The 15,904-nt window shown below is 38.9% G+C and overlaps 1 protein-coding gene across 10 annotated transcripts in view; it reads right to left on the bottom strand.

The window, feature by feature from the left end:
* CEP192 (centrosomal protein 192) overlaps positions 1-15,904 on the bottom strand; it is a 181,615-nt gene that overhangs the window by 17,626 nt on the left and 148,085 nt on the right. For 8 of the 10 annotated variants that reach the window (XR_012121089.1, XR_012121091.1, XR_012121090.1 and 5 more), the window contains exons 34-40: positions 14,497-14,647; positions 11,980-12,158; positions 11,224-11,347; positions 9,614-9,719; positions 9,003-9,210; positions 6,814-6,893; positions 5,825-5,920 (exon numbers count right to left, since the gene is read on the bottom strand). Coding sequence is in view for 5 of the 10 variants with exons in the window: in XM_073212683.1 (XP_073068784.1) it covers positions 5,825-5,920; positions 6,814-6,893; positions 9,003-9,210; positions 9,614-9,719; positions 11,224-11,347; positions 11,980-12,158; positions 14,497-14,647 (944 nt within the window). In the remaining 5 variants the exon portion in view is untranslated. The remainder of the gene's footprint in view (positions 1-5,824; positions 5,921-6,813; positions 6,894-9,002; positions 9,211-9,613; positions 9,720-11,223; positions 11,348-11,979; positions 12,159-14,496; positions 14,648-15,904) is intronic. The other 2 variants (XM_073212684.1, XM_073212686.1) reach the window with 2 other exon arrangements.

Here is a 15,904-nt window from a genome sequence, read left to right as displayed (position 1 = left end):
AGACACTCTTAAGAGAAATTAAAGAAGACACTAACAAATGGAAACTCATCCCATGCTCTTGGCTAGGAAGAATTAATATCACCAAAATGGCCATCCTGCCTAAAGCAATCTACAGATTCAATGCAATGCCTATCAAAATACCAACAACATTCTTCAACGAACTGGAACAAATAGTTTTAAAATTCATATGGAACCACAAAAGACCTGAATAGCCAAAGCAATCTTGAGAAGGAAGAATAAAGCAGGGGGCATCTCACTTCCCAACTTCAAGCTCTACTACAAAGCCACAGTAATCAAGACAATTTGGTACTGGCACAAGAACAGACCCACAGACCAATGAAACACACTAGAGAGCCCAGATATAAACCCAAGCACATATGGTCAATTATTACACGATAAAGGAGCCATGGATTTACAGTGGGGAAATGACAGCCTCTTCAACAGCTGGTGTTGGCAAAAGTGAACAGCTACATGTAAGAGAATGAAACTGGATCACTGTCTAACCCCATACACAAAAGTAAACTCAAAATTGATCAAAGACCTGAATGTAAGTCATGAAACCATAAAACTTAGAAGAAAACATAGGCAAAAATCTCTTGAATATAAACATGAGCAACTTTTTCCTGAATGCATCTCCTCGGGCAAGGGAAACAAAACAAAAATGAGCACATGGGACTACATCAAGCTAAAAAGCTTCTGTACAGCAAAGGACACTATCAGCAGAACAAAAGGCATCCTACGGTATGGAAGAATATATTTGTAAATGACATATCTGACAAGGGGTTAACATTCAAAATATATAAAGAACTCACATGCCTCAAGACCCAAAAAGCAAATAACCCTATTAAAAATGGGCAGAGGATCTGTGCAGACACTTCTCCAAAGAAGAAATTCAGATGGCCAACAGGCACATGAAAAGATGCTCCACATCACTAATTATCAGGGAAATGCAAAATAAAACCACAATGAGATATCTCCTCACACCGGTTAGGATGTCCACCATCCAAAAGACAAACAACAAATGTTGGCAAGGATGCAGAGAAAGGGGAACCTTCCTACAGTGGTGGTGGGAATGTAAGCTAGTTCAACTGTTGTGGAAAGCAATATGGAGGTTCCTCACAAAACTAAAAATAGAAATACCATTTGACCCAGGAATTCCACTCCTAGGAATCTACCCCAAGAATATAATTTCTCAGATTCCAAAAGACATATGCACCACAATGTTTATTGCAGCTCTCTTTACAGTAGCCAAGATATGGAATATACACCCTAAGTGACCATCAGTAGATGAATGGATAAAGAAGATATGGTACATACACACAATGGAATACTATTTAGCCATAGAAAGGAACAAATCTTACCATTTGGAACAACATGGAGGGAGCTGGAGGATATTATGCTCAGTGAAATAATCCAGGCGGAGAAAGAAAAGTGCCAAATGATTTCCCTCATTTGTGGAGTACAACAATGAAGCAAAACTGAAGGAACCAAACAGCAGCAGACTCACAGACTCTGAGAAGGGACTAGTGGTTACCAAAGGGGAGGGGTGTGGGAGGGCAGATCAGGAGTGAGGAAGATGGGGACTGATGGACAGTGAATGCAATGGTGTATGGGTAGGGACTTGATAATATGGGTAAATGTAGTAACCACACTGTTTTTCCATGTGAACCCTTCGTAAGAGTGTATATCAATAATACCTTAATAAAAAATTTAAAAGAAAAGAAAAAGAAGATGTGGCATATATACACAATGGAATATTATTCAGCCATAAAAAAGAAGGAAATCCTGCTGTAGGCTGTAACATGGATAGAGAACATAGAGGGTATTATGCTAAGTGAAATAAGCCAGGCTGAGAAAGACAAATACCATGTGATTTCACTAATTTGTGGTATCTAAAAACAAAACAAAACAAAGAACAAAACAGCAGTAGACTCACAGACACTGAGAAGGGACTGGTATTTATCATGGGGAAGGAGTTTGAGTGGGTGTATGTGGAGGGAGAGAGGGATAAAAGAGCACAAAAATCTCAATCATAAAGAAAGTTGGTCACCAGAATGATAGCATAGTATGGAGAATACAGCCACTGGTTCTGTAACATCTTGCTATATTGACGAGAGTAACTGCACCCAGAGGTGGTGAGGATTTAATAATATGGGTAACTGTTGAAGTACTGTGTTGAATACTTGAAACCAGTATCAGACTATACTTCAGTTAAAAAAAAAAAAAGAATGCAGCCAAGAAGCCTGAGAGCATGGAGGCAAAGGCAGGACAGTGATCAGGAAGATGAAATCATGAAGATTAGGAATTGTACCTATTAAATATGATAGAGACACTGACAAGATTAAGAAAGGAGTAAAAAAAACATGTCCTTACAAGTAGTGACTCTGTGGCATCTTATTACACTGATGGACAGTGACTTCAATAGGGTATGGGGGAGACTTGATAATATGGGTGAATGTAGTAACCACAATGTTTTTCATGTGAAAGAGTGTATATCAGTAATACCTTAATAAAAAGAAAAACAAAAACATGTTCTCAATGGTGAAAATATACAAATTATTTGGAACCATGGGGTCTATAATACTGTGTGTCCTACAAATCCCACTTATACCTCCAATACCAAAAAATAGGCAGAAGGAAGAATTCAGTATTATTGCATGTTATACACTAGGCACATAATGGGACTTCAACATTCATTAGCTCTAGTCCCTTATCAAACTGGCCAGTGTTTTGAAAAATTATTGTGTATACCTCTTACTTTGAGAAATAGGTTGAAACTAAGTTCTTTCCTTCTGGGATCACTATTATATACATCAATAATTGTGTTATTTGGTAATACTTCCTTAAATGGTTCCAGAAAGATGTGCCTTGCTTTTTCTTTCCTTAACAGAAATTATGTAACCAGACCTTGAATTTATTTGACAAATGGGATTTGACAATGTGGTAAGCAATTAGTTCAGTCTCCAATATACAGAGACGAACACAATAAAAACCAAAGACTTCATGGAGGTTACATTTCCATGTTAAATCCTGTATGTAAAGGAGAGATTTTTTTAATGGTTATTTTATTTATTTATATTTTTTATTAAGGTATCACTGATATATACTCTTATGAAGGTTTCACATGAAAAACATTGTGGTTACTACATTCAACCATATTATCAAGTACCCCTCATACCCCACTGAAGTCACTGTCCATCAGTGTAGTAAGATGCCACAGAGTTACTACTTGAAGTACAGATTCTTGGGAGACCATGTAGTCCTGCATCCTCATTTTTCTTTTTTTACAGCTTAATGGAGATGTAGTTCACATACTACAGGATTCACCCATTTCAAGTGTAGTCAGTGGTTTTTCGATAACTCCAAACTGTGCAACCATCACTACAATCTAATTTTAAAATATTTTCAAGAATTGAAAAAAAAAAAACCCACACCATTAGCAGTCATTCCCCATTCTCCACCGTCACTGCCAGTCCAACAACCACTAACCTACTTTCTGTCTATCGATTTACCTGTTCTAGACATTTCATATAAATTCAGTCACACAGTATGTGCCCTTCTGTGTCTGGCTTGTCTCACTTAACATAATGTCCTCAAGGTTCATCCATGTGGTACATGTCATTAGTACTTCATTCCTTTTTATTGACCAATAATATTTGTATGGATATACCACATTTTATCCATCTAGTAGATGAAATGACATTTGGGTTATTTCCACTCTTTCTGGCTATTTTAAATTAGGCTGCTATGGATATCTGTGTACAACTATTTTTTTGAACACTGGTTTTCAACTTTTTAGAGTATATATCTGGAAGTGGAATTGCTGGGTCTTAATGGTAATTCTGCATTTAACTTAGTGAGGAACCATTTTTGATTCTCAAACTCTTCTCCACAGTGATTGCACCATTTTCCACTCTCCCCAGCAGATTATGAGGGTTCTAATTTTGCCGCATCCTAACCAACACTTGTTATAGTCTGATTTTTTAAAATTATAGTCATCCTTGTGGGTGTGAAGCAGTCTTACTGTGGTTTTGTTTTGCATTTCCCTAATAACTAGTAATTCTATGCATCTTTTCATGGTTTTATTGACCATGTTCTTTGGAGAAATGTCTATTTAGATCCTCTATCCATTTTTTAAACTAGTTATTTGTCTTTATACTATTGAGTTGTAAGAGTTCTTTACACATTCTGGATACAAGTCCTTTGTCAAGCATATAATTTCTGAACACTTTTTCCCACACTCTTGAGTTCTCTTTTCACTTTCTTAATGGTATCCTTGGATGCACAAAATTTTTAATTTTGATAATTTCAAATGATCTATTCATCTATTTTTTTCTTGGGTCACTTGTGCTTTATTGGTGTTATAGCTAAGAAACCAATGCTTAACCCAAGGTCATGGAGATTTACTGTATGTTAGCTTCCAGGAGTTTTATACTTTTAGCTGTTACATTTAGGTCTATGGTCCAAGTGGAGTTAATTTTTAGGTAAGGTGTAAGGAAAGGGTCCTACTTAATTTTTTTTCCATGTGGCTACCAGTTGGTTCCAGCACTATTTGTTGAAAAATATTTTCCTTAGTGCACTGTCTTAGTACCCTTATTGAAAAATCAATTGACCATACCTATGAGGGTTTATTTTGGGGCTCTCAAGTCTATTTCAAGTATTCTTCTTGTCTATCCTTATGTCAATACCAGTGTTGATTACCGTAGGTTTTGTAAATGGGAAGTGTGAATCCTCCAACTTTGTTCTTTATCGAGATTACTTTAGTTATTGTGGGTCCCTTGTATGTCTATATGAAGTTTAGGATCAGCTTGTCAATTTCTTAGAAAAAAAACAAACAAAAAACCCATATAACCAGCTGGGATTTTGTTTAGGATTGTGTTGAATCTGTAGATCAATTTACAGAGTATGGTGTTTTAATAATGTTAGAAATTGTCTGATCCGTGAACACAGGATGTCTCTCCTGTTGGTTTTTATCTTTTCCCAACTTGCCCCTCATATTTTGAGCCTTTGTTGAGCAATTTGTTCACTATTCTGCTGTTTTGCCTCTACCGTGGTCTGGAAAGTGAAATAAACTTTACCTGTAGAACTGCATGTTTTTCCAAAAAAGAAATCCGCTGGAAGCCTGTTATTTGGACGCAGTAAAATGCACAGACTTTGTGACTGTCATCACCGCTCAAATATTCTTTTATGGTCAGTCATGAGTTCATAACTATAGTCTAGAACTTATTACAAGTCTAAATCTCTGAATAAATGGACCCATATCATATAAATGCGACAGTTTAAATGAGTATCAGTTATTAGCATGAAAAAGGAAAAGTATATTACTGACACCAAGTGAATGACTAAGAGGTATTGTCACTAAGAGGTATTTGGAAGGGGCTATGTCAGGTCAACAAATGAATCAGAATTGATGAAGCTATGGTACTAAAGGAATCTGTCTCCATTTATCTAGAAACATACACTTTTCACTAAGATGTGAGTGAACATTAGTTGTTTTTGAGTAGGGGCAGATTTTCCTGGTGGACAAAACTACTGTCTAGATCTAGTGGCAGTCTGTGGCCATGTAAAGTACTTCTCTCAGAATGTCATAGAGCAATCATACTGCTGAGCCTCGTATCTTATTTAGCTGTTTAGGAAGTGAGACTTTTTGCTGCAGGAAACAGCCTGCTGACTTGTGTGGAGTAGGCCTCTTCTTTGGCAGCCTGGATGTGAGCAGCACCAGTCTAGCTGAAGCAAGCTACTCTGGGTGGATACAAATGGGGCACTCCTGGTCAGTGAACACCACATTCTTACCAGCTGGCTGTGAAAAAATGTCAAAATTCACCTTTTGGACTCCATGGGTTTCGAGTACACCAGAAATAGGAGAACATCTGAATGCTGCATAGGTAGTTCTAAAAACATCTCCACTTTCATCCACTCCCTACAAAGAATCATTTAAACAATCAAATGAAGAAATATGAAAGCCAATGGATCCACTTTGAATGTTACCATTACCTTTGTGGTTTTTGAGGATACATAACCCTGCTAGGCAGTGGGCAGAGAGCACTTCTTGATTTTGCTCACACAGGCCTTGTGATAACTTTTCCGTGTCAGCTGCCACTCCTTCCTGGCTAGGTGATTTTTTAGGATGCTGTTCATATTGTCAGAGAGCTGCCTTTTCCTAAAGACACTGAAGTCCCCACTGAATGTGCATTTTATCATCCTATGCAACGCCAGTCTGTTCTTTCTGTTCAGTAGGCCCAGCTCTAGCACTTGTATCTTTTATACACATTCTGTTAACATTATGGTTCAAAACTGTTACTGTCACACACAAAAAATACATGGCAAAAAGGCCATGGTATTCTAGAAAACACACATGTTCAATCAGGCAGTGCCCACCAGTGAAGACTATCTGCTGTACATAGTAAGCTAATAGTCACTGGCAAAGAAAATTCAATTCCATCTCCTGTACTAGGTCCCACTGACTGAAAATATGGGAGAGAAAAATGTACATGCATGCACACACACAATGTTCTATAATAAAGTTATAATATACTTTTCAAAATAACTTATTTCAGGTAAAAATCAGGGATGTTTGAGATAACATTAAATGGAGGAAGCACATATTTCCACATATACAGCCTAGTTTGATTCAAAGAACCACCTTGTGAAAAAGACTGGCCATGTACTAGCCCCATCTATAGAGAAAATCAAGTAAATGAAATCATGGAACTTTGACCAATAATCTCAATCTCTGCTCATAATTCAGTTTTAAAACACCCTGTATGAAGTTTAAACATTAAAATGAATACATTCAAGGCAATTATCACTGACCTTGACATAAGCTGGAGCTAAAGATGACAGATACCACTTCACTTCTATGTTACCATGATTTTCAAGTTCCAGGAAATTTTCTAAAAGGAACACATGTACAACAATTCTAACTCTTAGAGAGGCAATTTAACAAGCATATTATTTTGCAAATGTGTGATAATTACTGATTACCTCATTGTAGAGAAAAAAATACAACCATAAGATCCCTAGAGGAATCCAACAGGAACTACAGCATTTTCTAACAAAACCAAGTTGGCCAGATATCCTATTTTGGATTTCATCAAAGTCCACTAAGGGGGTAAGCAAAGTAGCAATAAGATTTACAGTTTTAGAGAATTACTGGCTGCTGTGGAGAAAGGAGACTACAAAGGGTCAAGGTGGAAGAGGAAGCCCTGGGAAGATAATCACTGCCATCCTTGGGCTTAGAGATGGTGCACAGGGGGTCTGCAGCAAGCTTGAATTAAGGCAAGGGAAGGAAAAGCAGTAGGCAGAAATGGGGTCTGCTTTGAAGACAGACTGCAAAGGACCTGCTAGTGGACTGAATGGAGGAGGGAGCATAGATGCCCACATGCAGAAGCTGAGAGGGTGCTGGTGTGCACCTCTGGGGCACAGGGAGAGCAGAGAGAGAGAAGGCCCAGGAAGAAGAGGAGTCAGCAGGGGAAGCTGGAAGGAGTAGGAGAGGCAGGAACAACCCAAGAGCCACAAGAGGGCAGCATTCCAGGCAGGAGGAGTGGTCGACAGTGTTTGACCTTTTGTCAAATTAACAGACATAAAAAAGGCCCTTTCAGTGACCTCAACAGGAGTGGGTTGGGGGCATTGTGGTGGCAAGCAGCCAACTGGCCGGGTCAGTGAAGGCAGGGAGCACAACTGTCTCACTAGGAAGGGGCTCTGAGGAAGGGGCAGCTGCCCAAGGACACCGGGCCCAAGAGGCATTCTCAAATAGGTGCTGGGGAACCTGCGTGTGTAATGGAAATGTGGCCCCAGAAGGAGAAAGCTACCCAGGAGACACGTGGGAGGAGGAAGTTCTTGAGAAGCAGAAGGGTTCATGTGATGGAAGCAGAAGCCATTCATCTAGTCTAATGGCCTCTACATTTCCAAGAGTGTGTGAGCAGGAGGGGAGGGGCCTGAGAAGAGGCCATTAAATAACTGTTGGAGGAGGGTACTGCCATTCACTAAAGAGGGCTGATGGAGAAGCCCCAGTGTATGGGTACCTGAAGCTGAGGTCAGGTCCCCAGCAGGATCTCTGCCAGGGCAGCTGTGCAGAGCAGACACTGGGTGCAGAGGGAGGGGCAGTAGGCAGTCAGAATGCTAGTGAGGCAGGAGCTAAAGCCACAGAGCATGGAGTTCAGGGAGGGCTGTAAGAGGGCTGGGGTGAGGATGAAAAGATAGCAGCATGGTCACAGGGAACTGCAGTAGCTGCTACAGGAAGTGAGCTGAAAGACTGGATGGGGTGGGGAGCCAGTTGGGAAGTAACAGGCTTGAAACTGAGGTGAAATAGCTTTTGGTGCATGACAAGGTCTGGGAGAGGACTGTGAAAGGAGGAAACTGAGCTAGAGTGGAAGTAAGCCAGGTTACAAAATGGTCCCGACTCCTTTTAAGGTCCTACATACAAGCCTAACCATTTAGACTGAGCTATCACAGAGAGGGAGGGAGAGAGAGAGGAGGATTTGCAGGACTTCTGAGCAGTATTAGTGATCTTGAGGGCTACTAGATTTCAAACACTATACTAAGTGCTTAACAGGCATTATTTCATTTGTTTCTCAAAGCCCTCTGTAATAGGTGTTAATTACAATGGCCATTTTACAAACAGCAAAACTGAGCAAGTCAAATTAACTTCTCTAGAGCCTAGAAGTCACATTAGTAAGTGACAGGGCTGGGCTCAACCCATTTTCCTTCCTTCTTCAGCTTACTAGCAATTCTGGTGAAGACTCTAGTGAGGGTTGGGTCTAATCAAATAAAATCAAAGGCTCCTCAAATATAGTTATTAAATACCTAGATTTAACATCTCATGATTTTTAAGCTCCCACAAATCCAGCTCATCAAAGAAATGGCTGCCAATGGCTACTTGATTTTTTTCCTGAAGTAGGGGGACAATTTTGTGCCTGTCACTAACGTGGTAAACTAAGAAAAGAGCCCTGGACTCAATATTCCAGCAGACACCTGAATTACATGATCCTGTGATATGATACCTGAAGTTTCACCAGGTTCTGTTGTAGGAAAAGTCATAGTCTTGTTCCGTATCTTAACTTCTGTGGAAGGCGGTTTCACAACTGGTTTTACCAGATGACTGACTGAAGGCTCAGTTATGCGGGAAAGGATTCCAAACGGGCTGGAGGCCACACGAGGGAAAAGGTCTTCCTGGGTCAAATCTTCTCGGATTTGGACTTTTACAATTTTCTGAAATGAACCAAATAAGGGGTAAGAGACAAATGTAGCTATCATTTTAAAAGAAACAATTCTGATATTTAATTCATGGCAGAGAAAAGTGATGCCAACAAATGAAATGCTGCTGAATTTAGAAATTAAAATTTATCAGGTCTCAAAGTAAATCTTTGACTTTATCCTTGTCTCCCTCAACTTCCTTCTTTTTTTCAAAGCAAACTTTGGAAATAATAATGGCTTCCAGGAGAACTGTTCAGATCACTAAAGGAAAACCTCCCTACTAAGTGCTCTATTTAAGTAAGTCTAGTTGGGTAGAAAAACACCCCCTCTTTGATTTCTGAAATGTAAATGCCAATAGGGATTATGAAACTTAAGCTGAAAAAGAAATGTTGCTCAAAAAAAAACTTTAAAAAAGTACCTTCTGTCCATTGTCACAGTGTATATAGATCAAACCACTCCATGGGAATATTGAATGTTTTGTAGATAAGGAAGAATTAGGACTCACAAGAATTTGTAGCTTACTCCTTAAAAAAAGAATTTAAGAATGAAACTCAAGAATATCCTACACTTTAATAACAACAACCAAGAGAGTTATGCATACTGCTCTGACAGAGATCAACTATTTCCTTATTGCTTAGACAGAGTAGGCACAGATGTGAGCTCCCACACACTTCATTCTGTATCCACCCCAGCCCACTGGCTGACAGAGAGCAGAGTGCATGAGCCCATGAAGTTAAGGGTAAAACTCTTGTGAAAACAGACCATGCCACAAAAATAACATTTACAAAGCAATTCAAAATAAAAATTTCTGGAGCAGAGACCAGTACTACAAAAGCTCTGAGCCACTTGATAATAAAGAATGATAGTCAAGGAACAAGCAGAATGTAAGAGCTGGGGAAGAAACTGGAAGAAAAGAGGGCAGATGGCAAGGGAATTTCAAAAGATGGCTTCTTTTCTGTACTCAGTCGCTAAAATTTTCTGTGCTCACTGCTCCCTTCAAGAGCTATGGGATGTGAAGGATGACTTTTCAATGTGGACAGTGTAGTCAGATTTTTGACTTGAAAGAATTTACAAGTTACAAAAGTTATTTTGGTACATACGTCAAAAATGGCAGAGCAAGATTATTTTCCATTGCTAATAGCTAATACATGGGGTGATGGAAAGAATATCTGTGAACAATCTGACAAATCAATTCAACCACTGATCAGATGCTTAAATTGATGGCTTGGTCCTAGGGATGCTTCTCTGGAGTGTCCCTAACATGCTTAGCTCAGTCTCAAACAAACTCTCCTAAAATACATACTCCATCATTTTGCAAAAGTAAATAAACTTCACACTGTTCTTCTGCAAAGTTACTATTCCCAAATATGAAGCAACTTTCAGATATGAATGCCCCGTACAGACCCAGATGAAGTCCTCCAAAAGTAGCAGAGCTGTGACTTCACCTCCTATAGATAATTAAGCTGCATATACAAGACAGCTGCCTATCAGTATTTGGCCCCCAAAGACGTCCTTCTATCATAGAATATTCTTTGTAGAAAGTAGCTAGTTATGGCTCAGACATATTACAAGTCAGGAAGCTTTGTCTGTAAAATACCCTTTAGACAAAATCAGCAGAATAAGTGAGCCAAATCCAAGATAACAAAGGACAGAACTATATGGGCTTCAGATACCACCCCTCATCACCTGCCCAATATTATCCATTACTTTGTAATTTTGAAGGAAGAATAAATCATCAGAAAACATCCTGATGTCTTCCACTCCAGGAAATCTTTTCCACCTCACAAGTCTCTCTCTTGACTCTTTCAGGCTATGCACTGTAACTGGCTGCTGACATGCTCTTTGCTCCACTAAATGGCATTAGTCTTTCATTCACTGTGGCCCCACAAAACTACCCATGGTGTTTTGAACAGAGTCAGCACACTGCAACATTCTACTGAATAAATTAAAATGATATATATTCAATCCGTAAAAAGTTACCAAGCTAGCATCTGAATAATACCCAAAGGAAAGGGAAGTCATACTTACTCTGGTGTGATAAATCCATGTTGTGGTGTTACCATAAGGCAATGTGCTGGCCAGTAGAGCTCAAATTTCAGTAACCTAACAGAATTATTTAAAATCTGGAAGCATCCAGGTTTTGCCAAATCACCTATTACATGAGATAAATAAAATGTTACTTATATTTGCATTAGTGAAAAACACAAATGCTAATACATAGTAAAAATGAATCCTAAATAAAAACATTAGTATACCAACTTATTTTGCTTTCTCCAGCCCAAAGGAATTTCAAATCCTTTGTAAAGCAAGACCATTGTTTACTCTTGAAAATTACAAGGATACTGAAAAAACTTCAATACTCTGCAAAGTTAGTGAAAAAAGGACATCTAGAAATTGTTATTACCTGGTGTTATCCTGGGCACATTACACAGATACCAGGTTTGTTCCTACTATGAGCCTACTATATCAGTGTTAAATGTACAAGAGGCCAAGTGCTAAACAAGCTCTTTGGGGCAGGGGATATGGTGGGAGAAAGGACCATGGATGGGTCCACTTTCATACGGGCCCTGGAAGCTTGGACTGAGAACTGGGGACTGTGGCCTTGTGTTGGGACCACGCCTGGTCAAGTCTTGAATGGGTCCCTAGCAAGTGAGCAGAGGACCTGAGTGTACCACCAATCCCATGCACTAAAGTCTGTTCACATGTCCTAGAGGAGGCCAGGCAGAGTGAGCATAGTCTGGGTTCTTGAGGGCATTCCTGTCATGGCCTTGCTGATATACTCACAAGGAGAAGGGGCTACCAAAACCAAGTGTTCAGGCTGGACAGCCCACATTTCTTCAGAGGATGACTTATCTTGAGGTGCGGGAACAGCTTGTGAGAGGAGTGGAAAACCTTGAGGGCCTTTAACCGGTAAGACATCCAAAGATGCACTGCCGCCATGCTTCCCAGAACTGCCAGTGTCACTGATGTGCACACACGCACACACACACATAGAGAATAAATTTAAAATGATAAAAAGCCACACGGTAACACGTTTTTACATTAACTCCTCATAAACCTAAAAACATTTAGAGAAAACTAAAAGTACATTATATGCTGTGGATTTTTCAGTGAATAAAAATACTTCACATTGTGTGTTCTTAAAGTAGTATAGGTCAAATATTATTACCTCAACCTTTAATTAGAATACTTGGTGATTTAATTTATTTCCTGTCTTGACTTCTGCATGCCCTCTGGGGCCTCTTAAATTATATACTAGATATTATCCGACATCAAGAATTTTTTAAAAAACCAATGAAACTCAACGTACCTATAACTGCACAATAACAACTTGGCAAATACTATGGTAAGAAATGCTAATAAAGTTTAAGATTTTTATTAAGGGTTGAAACAGTGTTTTCCACTAAGTCCTAGAATATAAAAAATTGTGATTCAAATACATTTTGCACTCATGAAGGCACATGACTTAAATGAAGTTATTCTCCCACTATACAGCAGAGTTACATCTTCAGGTCAACACTCAGCAGAGAGAAATTCTTCTCTTTGCCACTTATTCATACCCGCTCATCCCTTCCTTTTAAAATCAGACCTCTACTGCACACAGAAATAATGGAGGCACCAGTGAAAGTCAGAAATACTTTTTAAAAAGTAAGAAGTTGGCTTTTTATTTCCTTAAACCAGTTCCTCATGATTTATAGGATTTTCAAGATAATTTTTAATATATATAACCACTATCTTTAACTCTATCTTTAAATATCTTTAAAAAATTAAAAGTATAGGGAAAAAGCAAGTAAGCTGGCATGAGCTGGGGGCACTAGGGTGATGAGGGTGAGTGGCTGGGTGAGTCAGAGGCGCACTCTTGGCTGCTGGCATGGGGACTCGCAGAGAACTCTCAGCCAATATGGGTTGGCAACACTGACCCATGTGATGAGAAGATTGTTAAAAACAGGGAGATTGAGTAAAATGTGAACATGCTGAGAATAAAGGGGCCAGGATTCTCAGTAATTGGAGAAAAAAAAGGTACAATTACAGAAAAGAATCTACTGTGCTAGATGGGAATTGGAGGTATCTGTAAAAACTCATGATCTTAACAAATTTATGGGCAGATACGGATACATGTGGCTTTATATATAAATGTATGTACTTCTCGGACCTCAGGGGGGCTAGAAGTAATGACACCTCAAGAACAGTAGCACTATTACCCATATACTGGTTGCTAATGTATCTTCTCCATTTCATCAGGGAATGACCAGGAAAAAAAGAAAGATGACTTGGTCAAATCCCCTTGTAATCTTGCTAATGACATCTCCCAGCAAAGCACAAATGTCCTTACCTAAGGAATGCTCTTAATGGGATGTTCCTGGTCCATCTAGAATTGTTTATGGTAAAGAAATCCAAAATTAATGAATTTATGTAGCATAGATGTTTGAAAACATCGTGGAAGTTATGTAGTTATCAAATTATAAAACAGAGAACTTTTGGGATTGAAATAATTCCCAATTTTGCATAAACTATGTATCACGTGCACAACTTAAGTGACCTTGGGTTAAATTTGAGCCAGAGTGGAGTATTAATCCTTCAAAAAGGACCTCTGAAGCACTATTAGTAATCCTGGATTTCCTCATGTTTCATCTAAAATTATCAGTAAAGCTTAATTCTGCATAATACCTTTGACTCTGTGGATCTCATTTGATAATCCAATCTTTGTGTTAGTTCAGTCATGAAAGCTAGGCAAAGACTGAGAGAGCGTATTGAAGGAGAGTGAAGAGACAGGCTGGCTACATACAACATGTGATCCTAGATTAAATTCTGGACCAAAGAGGAAGTTTCTTGTCTGTTTGACTTAACTACAAAGGACATTATTGGAGAACTGGGAAATCTAAATGCAATCAGTAGACTAGATGGTAATACTGTATCAATATTAATGTCATAATTTTGATGGGTTCACCATGGCTATGTAATAAAGTGTGTTTTCAGGAAATTCAGGGCTAGTTAGACTTCATGCCTGCAACTTCTTCTTAAGTGGTTCAGAAAAAAGTTATATTTATATATCAATAACGATAAGGTAAAAATGGTAAAATGTTAATAACTGGGGAATCTCAGTGCAGGCAGCATATGGAAGTTCTTTGTACTATTTTGTAGTTTTTCCATAAATTTGAAATTATTTTAACTTAAACTAAAACATAAAGGTGAAATAAACATTTTGAGACAAAAAAGTAAGAGTGCAGGGAAAAGATCAGTTCTACTGTGAATCAAATCATCTTGAAATCTGGTGAAAGATGTTTTATTTGCTTGTTTTACCTTTTAGATTCTAAGCTTGCTCTGAAAGAAGGCTGAAAAAATCCTCTGCTAGAAATGGGATCTCTGAATAGTCCAATTACTGAAAGTATAATTTTACGAATGTTTCCATAAAAGAGCTGAACATCATTAGGCTGCTGGGGAAGATCATATGCTGAAACAGAAAATAATGTTTGAGATACATGAATCTTCACATAATCACACCACAAAATAACAGGTAAGCTTATAATATTTATAGTCTTAGCTTGGGCGTAGGAGACATTGGTTTTTCATAGACAGTTCTGACTGGCAGCTCAGGCTCTAGCCATGGATTAGAACTAACCAATCCCGCCAATCATTAACTCTATGACCTCTGGCAACATAGCCTCTCTAAGCTTTGTCTCATCAAGTATGAGAGGGAGAAACAATTCATCTCTTGGGTTTTGTAAGCATTAAAATAAGAATGTTATTAAAGGTATCTGTGGGAACTAGCAATTATGTAAGTTTCCTGCAGCCAGGATCTGCTATATATTATTCAGGTAGCACCATCACTCTGAGGCGGACATCACTATCATCACTTCAAAGATGAGGGATCTGAAGCATAGAGAGGTTAAGAGCACACAATATTTAAGTGATAGCACACACACATTTAAGTTAAACTACAAACCAGGCAATATTCATGTAATAGAATATGTAGATTTGTAAAATAGGGCTGAAGTTGCACATCTCTATAGATTAGTCCACCTGAATTTACACATACAAGAAATTTTATACAGCACACTTGTATTCAATATACAAAATGGTTATTAAAAAGTGCATTTTCTGGTGACCATTGGAAGATGGTGGTGTGAGTAGGGTGGCAGAAATTCTTTCCAAAACCATATATATTTTGAAAATACAGCAAATACAACTATTCCTAAAAGAGAAATCAGAAGATATAGTACAACAGCCAGGCTACATCTATGTCTGCGAGAACTCAGCATCCCACGAAAATGGTAAGATACAAAGCCGTGACCCGACGGGACCCAAGCACTCACCCCACCCCAGCTCACTGGTGGGAAGAAAAGAATAAGAGTGGGAAGGAGTGGAAGCACAGGACTGCTAAATAACCAGTCCTAATAATCTGCACTGGGAGCAGAGACACACATTGTATGGTGTACTGGATATTAGAGAAATGTAAAAGTAAAATCTGAGATGGAGACTGCAAGTGGGTCCTCACAGCTGGCCCCGCTAGGACAAAAAAAAAGCAGGCACTTTAAAAGTCTTAAGGGCACAAGGGTATAACAGGTGGACAAAATCGTCCAGGCACACTCAGCCCAGCAGGCTGGGAATCTTAAGGAACTTCAGGCACCCTAACCTCCAGGGTGGCAACGCAGCTCCGAAGCCCCCAGGGTGATAAGCAGCCAGCCATTTATTTCCCCCCAACCAGCAC

Source organism: Manis javanica, chromosome 9 (assembly GCF_040802235.1).
Source record: "Manis javanica isolate MJ-LG chromosome 9, MJ_LKY, whole genome shotgun sequence".
Classification (NCBI taxonomy): Eukaryota; Metazoa; Chordata; class Mammalia; order Pholidota; family Manidae; genus Manis; species Manis javanica.
This window is presented reverse-complemented; position numbering and strand designations above follow the sequence as displayed.